We start from the raw sequence: 8,967 nt of genomic DNA on the forward strand, positions 1-8,967 counted from the left end.
TGTTAAACCCAGTTCAGTTGCCATTGGAGCTAGGGATTTGCAGAGGCGGAGCCGCGGAGCGGACGAGCGGTGGAGGCGACGAGGCGTGGAGCTAGGGTTTCTCCGGTCGTCGTCGTCGTCGACTGTCCAAGCTCGGCGAAGTGGTGAAGAGGAGTCTCGACCATCCTATCGTCGGCCAAGCTAAGTTTTGAGGTACGATTACGATTTACGAATGATCTTCTTCCGTTCTTCGTTTTGGTTGGGATTTGCAGAGGCGCAGAGCGGACGAGCGGCGGAGGGCTTCTTCCGTTCTTCCGTTCTTCCATTCTTCGTGTTGGTTGGGAATGATCTTCTTCCGTTCTTCCGTTCTCACCCCCATCGCGATCTGAGGGCTTTCACCCCATCGCGATTTGAGGGCTTTTACCCCCCTCTGGTATCTATGTGATCTCTACTTTGTTGTCCATCAAAAAATCTCTGTTTTGCTTTCTGCTTTGCTTTATGCCGAAATTGTATCTAGAGGAATGATTGTTTGATCTCCAGTCCCTCTAGATACAATTTGTTTAGATGCATATGGTTCCCTAAGAGAACAATCATCAGCAACATAACATTTGCTTGATATACAGCACCGAAAAAAAAGTAAAAAAAAAAAAACAAGGGGACACTCTTTTATGATTCAACAAGCTTCGTGAGCCTGGGTCACGAATACTGCCATAATTTCCAAGTATTCCTGGTATTCTCAAGCTGCCCTGTCTCAGGAGGATGATGCTTACTGCACAGAAAGGCATCCTGAGTAACAATGAGAAAGGGGAATATATTTCACAGACAGAAACACACACAAAGAGAGAGAGAAAGAAACTCTAGTAGTTATATACAGGACATGCCTTCAGTTATATGCATGATGATCCTTTTCAAGCTAAAATAGTAGTTGATGTCTTGAAAGTTGAAACTGGCTGTAAACAACTCTAGCGAACTTGACTCATTTTTGTCAAATTGTGCTGTGCAATTCATTCATCAAGGAAAATCGAATGAAATATTCTCGTATATTGCCTGCATCTATTTTTATGTCACTAAATGTAATGTACTTATTTACAAGATTACACAGCAGCATGATGTTAACTGCAACATCACCTAAGATGCAGGAAAAGGTCTTATTCACACTTCTCCTTTTGCAAACCAAAACAATCAATATTGGCTGCACAAATGCACTTATAGATGTTTTACATTTGAGTTGTGACTGCGTTATGCTTTTATTTACTTTATCAGTTTATCATGCTTATTGCCTGTGTTGAGTGCATCCCTTGAGTACCTTTATAAAAGGAAGCTTGGCTTTCTCTACATTTTGCAGTATAGGAACATAGTTGGCTGATTGAAGATTTTTATTTTTCTATTTGGGCAGATTGATGAATGGAAAAAGGCTTCTATAATTCTTAAATTTTTAGAAGCCTTTCTTGATGCCACTAAAGTATTTTCTGGTTGTAAGTATCCCACATCCAATTTATACCTAAAAGAAGTTTGGGGAATTAGGGCTTTGTTGATGGATGAAAGTATCGATACTGATGAAACAGTGAAGCAATTAACAAATGAGATGCTAAAGAAGTTTAACAAATATTGGTCTCAGTGCAATAATTTGTTGGTAATTGCTTCTATTTTGGATACCAGATCAAAGCTGATATTTGTAGAGTTTTGTTATCAAAAGGCATTTGAGTTGGAGGAGTGCAAGAAAAAGATTGATGATATTCGTGCTTGTCTTTTTAAATTGTATAATGAGTATGTAGATGCAACAAGAATGCAGCCCTCTATGAGTTCAAGTGAGCGAACATCTAATTTTGGTGGACAAGGTGATATAAGTTCAGTTTCTTCCAAAAAAAAATTTGGTATGGATTTTGCTCAATTTAGAAGTCAGAGTTCTTCAAAACGCCCTAAGAGATCCGAGTTGGATAGTTATTTGGATGATGATGTGCTTCCTGATTTGGAGAATAAGGAGTTTGACATCTTGGCTTGGTGGAAGAGCAATGTATCAGTCTATCCTATACTATCAAGAATGGCTCGAGATGTTCTAGCTATTCCAGTCTCTACTGTTTCATCTGAGTCGGCATTCAGCACTGGTGGTAGAGTTGTGGATCAGTATCGAAGCTCTTTGAGCCCTTCTACCGTAGAAGCCTTAGTTTGTACCCAAGATTGGCTTCGTGAACAAAATGATGAAGGTATATAAGTCTTTTAAATTTATCTAATTTTTTTTATTTGCTTATTGTACTTATAATTTAAACATTTATGATTGATTTGTGTGTTAACAGTTGCAAATTGCTCGAGTTCTGTAACGTTGAATGTAGATGACGACACCCTGGACTCCTGGAGTGGGCAATTTGGGAGAACTGAATGACGATACCCTCATCAGATGTAGTTCATACCTAAAGTATCAAGTATCAAGTATGTTTGTTGATGGAGTATTTTCAACCCTAGCTGTTAGAGATCAATGTGGAAACTCTGCCTGTCGTTGGGTCAACAGGAATATGCTGAGTTAGTTTTACAATGTTTTGCCAAGAGTGGGAATAATGAATAGTCTATGCATGTGGAAGGATTCATTTAAGATTCACAGTGGGTGGGTGAAATATAACTACTGGTGCATCAATTATGTTTTCTTCTTCAAATTGTTAGATCTTCATGTTGTTAGATCAGTGTAGTTTGATCACAGTGTTGGATCACACAATTGTTATTTGCAGGGTTGGAGACCAGCCATCACTGTGAAACAAATTCTTGTGGGAATACAGGACTTACTTGATCAGCCAAATCCTGCTGATCCTGCCCAGACTGATGGTTATCACCTATTTATCTAGGTTTGTGGATTAATAACTCATCTTTGAGTACATTGGCAGCTTCAATTGTTTCTGTTGATGCATCAATTTATATGAACTATTGAATTTGCAGGACCCAGCAGAGTATAAGAGACGGGTTCGACAGCAGGCCAAGCAGTACCCCCCGCTGATCTAATATTGCCCTAAGTGGGGAGTTGATGTTGCGCATCTGTCAATACTCGTATACTTTTCTTTTGTTTATGCCTGTCTGGACTGGACCATAAATGTTAAATTTGGTTGCCAACACCTCTGTTATATCAACTTGCTTGTTCGGTTTGGTTCAAACTTTTACTGATATCGTGGTTCATGGTGTTTATAAAGAGGTTGATCTGTGATTCTAATGTTATTTTGATGCAGTTGGTTTGCTTGCTGCATTTTTTAGTTGGCATCATTATGGATTGATGATTAGGAAAATGAATTAAGAATTGGCAACCACATTCAGAGAACCACCCTCTCAGGAGTCAGGACCAACCGGGCTGGCCCAAATGGGCTCGGGCCGGGCTCGGGCCGGGCTCGGGCCTCGTTCCTGTAAAATTGTTCGGGCCTCGGCCCGGCCCGAAGCCCGGAAAAAAATGTCGGCCGGGCTTGGGTAGGGGCCCGGCCCGGCCCGGCCCACTTCCAACCCTAACAGCGAGCCAAGTCAAAAGAAAAAAAAAGATATAAGACAGAAAAAATATCAGCACCCCAGTCCAAAAAAATTCTCCCGAGTGCCGAGCAATGAAAGATACAATTTAATCTGCAGCTCTGTTTGCCTTCTGAAACACATATGCTACCTGAAAGAACTCTATCCACCTGACCAGTCCGCGTGTCTCACTAATCAATGAGTGTCCATCTCCATAACGGTCTACTCCTCGTATCCAATCGATCACCATAGAGGAATCCTCCTCGAGGTGTACCCTATCTGCTCCAAGTACTCTTCTCGCATAGGAGATGCCCTCCTAGGCGGCCCAAAGCTCCACCTCAATGGCGGTCAGGCTGAGTGCGTCGACCCCCCGCCACTATCATCATGCCATGATGATCTTTGGTCACAAAATCTACTCCTCCATACACTCCATCTGCTGACATGTCGCTATCGAAATTGACTTTGAGATGACCAAAGGGTGGGGTACCCATAAAAAGAGGGCAAATCTAGGCGCTGCGAAAGCAGAACGGGTATTCTAAATGTCTCTGGCCATCCTAGAGGATCTCGACACGATAGCCGTGATGATCTCTGCAGCATGACGAAAGGCCCTGTCCACCATCGTCCTCGGTGCCGACCTACTGCCCTCTCATTCGCTCTTCTCCCTCGAACCTCTCTCTCAATTCATTCGGAGAAATTTTGGGTGGAAGGGATGCGTCAGTAATCCTAGGTTGCTACAAAACGGCAGACCTTTAGTGGACCAGCAAAGAGGGTTTTGGGTTGTGGGTTCTGTAGAACAATATTTTAGGCAAAAGGATGTTGAGCATGTTCGACACACTTTGGTTCATAGATAGCAGTGTAGATAAGTGACTAGTTTGTCTGGATTGTCGGCGCATAGCGTAGAGGTAAAAATTTCTCAATACAATCATCCACATAATTATGAAAAATTTGTAAACATATGTATTATATATTCATGATTGAAATAAATAATTTATGCTATTGTCTGCATGATTGCAAGTATTCTACATGTATTAGTGCTCATTATGTGCTGATGATTTGATGATGTGATGTTATGTAGATTATGATGTTACTTAGTCTAGCTACATATGAAACTTATTAATTGGTGACTTATCATAAAAATCATGTAGACTATAAATAAATTAAGATTTTGATATGGTTATGAGATGGGGTATGGACGACATCTGGATTGGTTGGCCATGCAAGAAACATGGTATATAAGCTGGATCAGTTTTGGGCAAGGGTGCAACATTGTGTTTGGCCTACCACGGGCTGGAGTGTGGTTGTAACTAGTACAATGCTGAAAAAATTAATTCCAGATTATGAAATACAGTTAAATCATAATTGTGATATAGTTAAACTGAATTTTGGTAAGAGTGGGCAAAAGAGGGCATCCAGGCTAGCCGGCCATGGGTGGAAGCATAGAATGTATTTGGCCTACCATGGTCTGGAGCATGGCTGTGACTAATCCAATGCTGAAATCAAATCAAGATGTTAAATTATGTTTAACTGAATTTTGTATAATTTTGAGATCGAGAAAAAAGAAGCAATTAGACTAGCCGACACGTGTGAAATATGGTGTTTGTGATATCAGTTGTGGCTGAGATGTGATGTCGTGGGTGCTGGACATGGGCGACAACATGGTGTTTGTTTTGGCCTGCCATGGGCTAGAGCATGTGTGAGACAAGTCCAATGCCCGAATGATAATGTTGTCGGGGTCTAATCTATGTTAATCGGTTAATGATAAATAACCTCACTAACTTACTGTTGAATAGAATTGTTGATTTGGGTGATACGTGACGTGTTTACACAGAACTATGGTGATCTCTGATATCTACCTTGAGACTCTCATTCATGGTGATATGAATGTAATTGAATTTCTATTTGATTAAACTTGACATGTATGGTGGCATGGCTTTTATAGGTGTTTATAAATATATGCACTAGATCTTTTGAGCAATATACAATTATTAGGTTGTTGATCTAACTATTGTGTGTGCGTGCATGGAGAATTTTTACTAGGCTGTAAAACTCACAACCTTCTTTCTTTTTCTTTTTGGAGTTGCAAGTTATGTAGTACTTGGCTATAGTTAAGATTGCAGATGAAAGGGATGAATAGCTCATTGTTACCAATTGGATGAATGAATTTTGTAATTTTACAAGTTTTATTATTTGTTATAAATTGAGATCATTATTGTTTAATGATATTGTGGTTGTAATAAATTTTTAGGCCATGCTCTAGGGTGCATGTAGCTGTGTCACGTGGCTAACCCGAATGATAGGTTCGGAGCATGAAAGAAGTGGTATCGGAGCTTAAGGTTTAAGATTATTAGAGACTGTGGAATAAGAGACATCAAAATTTAGATTTATGATTGCTAAGGGTTGTACCAAAAGTGACCTATAGGGTTTGACTTAAAATGGACAATTTGTGCCTGAGGTTATAATTTGTGGGGTTTGACAAATTTTTAGGATCTTATTGATTTAGAAATGATTTAGCAAACTCGGAAAATTTTAGTGGGTTTTTATGAGAGTTGCACAATGAAAGTGTGGTGGGTTAAGTTATTTTAAATCTGTTCAAAAATATTAACTCTAAGTTTGAGAGTACTTTAGAGGAATTTGGTTTGGATTTGCTTATAGTTATGGAGACTACTTGAAAAACTTGAGGATGAGATAAGGATTGAGTATTCTCAACTTTTCGAAGCCTTAAGGATGTTAATTTCAAAGATCCAGTCCATTGACCAACCCACACGTGTTTGGGCCACAAGCCCGGTGTGAGCAAGAGCTCACGCGACTTGTATGTGGAAGAGGAAGGAGAGAACTCCTACCAGAGTTTGTCTTCCTCCTCTGATCCCATCGGACTGAGGAGACTAGGACTTCCAATTTTTCCACGATAAGCTTTGATTCTTGTCTATAAAAGAGACTCTTCCCCTCTCCTCAAGATTTTCAATTAGAGCTTTGATTTTCAATTAGAGCCATAGATCTCTAGATTTTCCATGGGGAATGCTTGGAGTTTTCACCATCAATCTGGCCATGGGAGCTTGCAGGAGGTAAATTTGGTTGCTAACTCCTCTCTTCTCCTTCTTTCAACTTTTGGGCCATTATTTCTTCGTTGAATCGCCAGATTGAACATGGACAGGGTCTCCCCTCTTTTACTTTTCTTTCTTCTTTTGTTTGGCCGACCACTGCCATGTTTGGCTCATCGTCGTTGGCCTGCCGCTAGATGCGACAAAGGGACATTGCCCACCGATGATTGCCGTTGCCTCTAGTGGCCTATCCTTCTTCGATTTGGCAAGGAGAGAGAGAGAGAGATCCTCACGGTTTTCTCTTCTTCTTCTCGCATTTTCTCTCTCCCCTCTCTTTTCTCTCTCCTATTCCTCTTTTTTCTCTCTTCTTTCTTCCTCTTTTCTCTCTCTATCTTGTGTTCTCTCTCTAATTGATTCAGGAAAATTTTGGGTAGGGACTCGGTGGGTAGTCCTACATTATTACGTGATCGTGGGCCCTTCAGTGGACTAGTGGGGGGTTCTACATTGTCAGTTACCTCAGATAATTTTTATGTTAATTTGATTCCATAGTAGAAAAATCTTACGGTCAAGAGGATGTTGAGCATGGTTCTGCACATGCCGATTTATAGATCACGATGTAGACAGGTGATTAGCTGTCTAAGTTGTCGGCAAAGATGTAGGAATTTCTCAACACAATCATCTAATGATTATGGCAAATTTGTAAATAGATGCATTATATAGTCATTATTAAAATATATAATTTATGTTATTGTCTGTGTGATTGCAAGTATTCAAAATATGTTGGTGTGCATTATGTGCTGATGCTTTGATGATATGATGTTACATGGATTATGATGTTACTTAGTCTAGCTTCATATGAAACTTATTAATTGGCTACTTATTATAGAAATCATGTAGACTATAAATAAATCAAGAGTTTGATATAATTATAAGATGGGCATGGGTGGCATCTGGATTAGTTGGCCATGCAATAAACGTGGTGTATATATTGGGCCAGTCTTGGGCTAGGGTGCACAATTGTGTTTGGCCTACCACAGGCTGGAGTACGAATGTAACAAGTCCAATATTGGAATAATCAATTCCAGATACCGAAATACAGTTAAATCATGATTGTGATATAATTAAAGTAAATTTTTGTAAGAGTGGGCAAAAGGGAGTACCGGGCTAGTCGGACATGTGTGAAATGTGGCGTGTCAGTTGTGGGCTTATTTGTGATATTGTGGTTACCGACGATGGGCGGACGCATGGTATGTGTTTGGCCTACCACGGGCTAGAGAATGGTTGTGACTAGTTCAATGCCGAAATTGAATCAAGATGTTAAATTGTGTTTAATTGAATTTTACATAATTATGAGATTGAGACAAAGAGAGGCAATCAGACTAGCCAACACGTGTGAAAAGTGGTGTGTGTTTTGGCCTACCATAGGTGGAGCGTGGGCGGGACAAATCCAGTGCCAGAATGATAATGTTGTTGGGGTCTGATCTATGTTAATCTAACCTCACTAACTTATCTTTGAATAGAATTGTTGATTTGGGTTATAGATGACATGTTTACACAGAACTATGGTGATATATGATATTTATTTTGAGACTATCATTCATGGTTTTATGAACGTAATTGAATTGCTATTTGATTAAACTTGGTGTGTATGCTGGCATGGGTGATATGGGTGTTTATAAATATGTGCACTAGATCTGTTGAGCAATATATAATTATTAGGTTATCAAGGTGAATATTTTCTATCAGCTGTATATTTGCTAAAAGATGCTCTCCATAACCATGCTAGTGTGCGTGCATGGAGAATTTTTACTGGGTTATAAAGCTCACAACCCTCTTTTCCTTTTATTTCAGAGTTGCAGGTTGAATAGTACTTAGCAATGGTTGAGATCACAGATGAAAGAGATGAATAGATCACAATTACCAGTTGGATGAATAAATTTTATAATTTTACAAGTTTTGTTATTTATTATGAAGTGAGATCATTATTATTTAATGATATTGAGGTTGTAATAAATTTTCAAGCCTTGCATATTTTCTGGGGCCTTACCCTAGGTTGTATATGGTTGTGTCACACCTGATCAAGCTAGAGGTTACCAAGGAACCATGCATAGCACTGAATAGGGAGCCGCCGAATACACCAGCTACACCCAACATGTGAAATGGATGCATAAGTGTTGCCCAAGGTGACAATCCAAGAGGGGGGGTGAATTGGTTTCTTCTAAATTTTTGGTACTTTTAAAACTTTCTAAATTAAGTGCGATGGATGCTCTCTTAAGTTATTTAAGTGAGTTAATCTAATGCAAGAAGAGAAGATAAAGCAAGAGAAAATGAAAGCACAAACACAATGCAAACACACCAATATATAGTGGTTCGGTGCTCTCCTTAGCACCTACGTCCACTCCCCAAGCGTACCCTTGGGAATTCACTATAATCTTGCGGATTACAGTTGGATTGTTTTCCGGGCTCACAATCCAAA

At 39.7% G+C, this 8,967-nt stretch overlaps 1 protein-coding gene and 1 long non-coding RNA gene across 2 annotated transcripts; both read left to right on the forward strand.

Annotated features, from left to right (window-relative positions):
- The first annotated feature begins 1,513 nt into the window (after window positions 1-1,513).
- On the forward strand, window positions 1,514-2,359 carry LOC149768332 (zinc finger BED domain-containing protein RICESLEEPER 1-like). Its single transcript, XM_089928223.1, has 2 exons — window positions 1,514-2,183; window positions 2,274-2,359. The coding sequence occupies exons 1-2, from the start codon at window positions 1,514-1,516 to the stop codon at window positions 2,357-2,359; spliced, it is 756 nt and encodes a 251-aa protein (XP_089784349.1).
- Window positions 2,360-2,699: 340 nt separating this feature from the next.
- Window positions 2,700-3,136, forward strand: LOC149768333 (uncharacterized). The gene is made up of 2 exons (XR_016399415.1): window positions 2,700-2,813; window positions 2,905-3,136. It is a non-coding gene; the product is annotated as an uncharacterized LOC149768333 (long non-coding RNA).
- The last annotated feature ends 5,831 nt before the right edge of the window (window positions 3,137-8,967 follow it).

The sequence above is a fragment of the Phoenix dactylifera genome, chromosome 2 (genome assembly GCF_051530095.1).
Source record: "Phoenix dactylifera cultivar Ajwa chromosome 2, Ajwa_hap1_PhDact_Kaust_v1.1, whole genome shotgun sequence".
Classification (NCBI taxonomy): domain Eukaryota; kingdom Viridiplantae; phylum Streptophyta; class Magnoliopsida; order Arecales; family Arecaceae; genus Phoenix; species Phoenix dactylifera.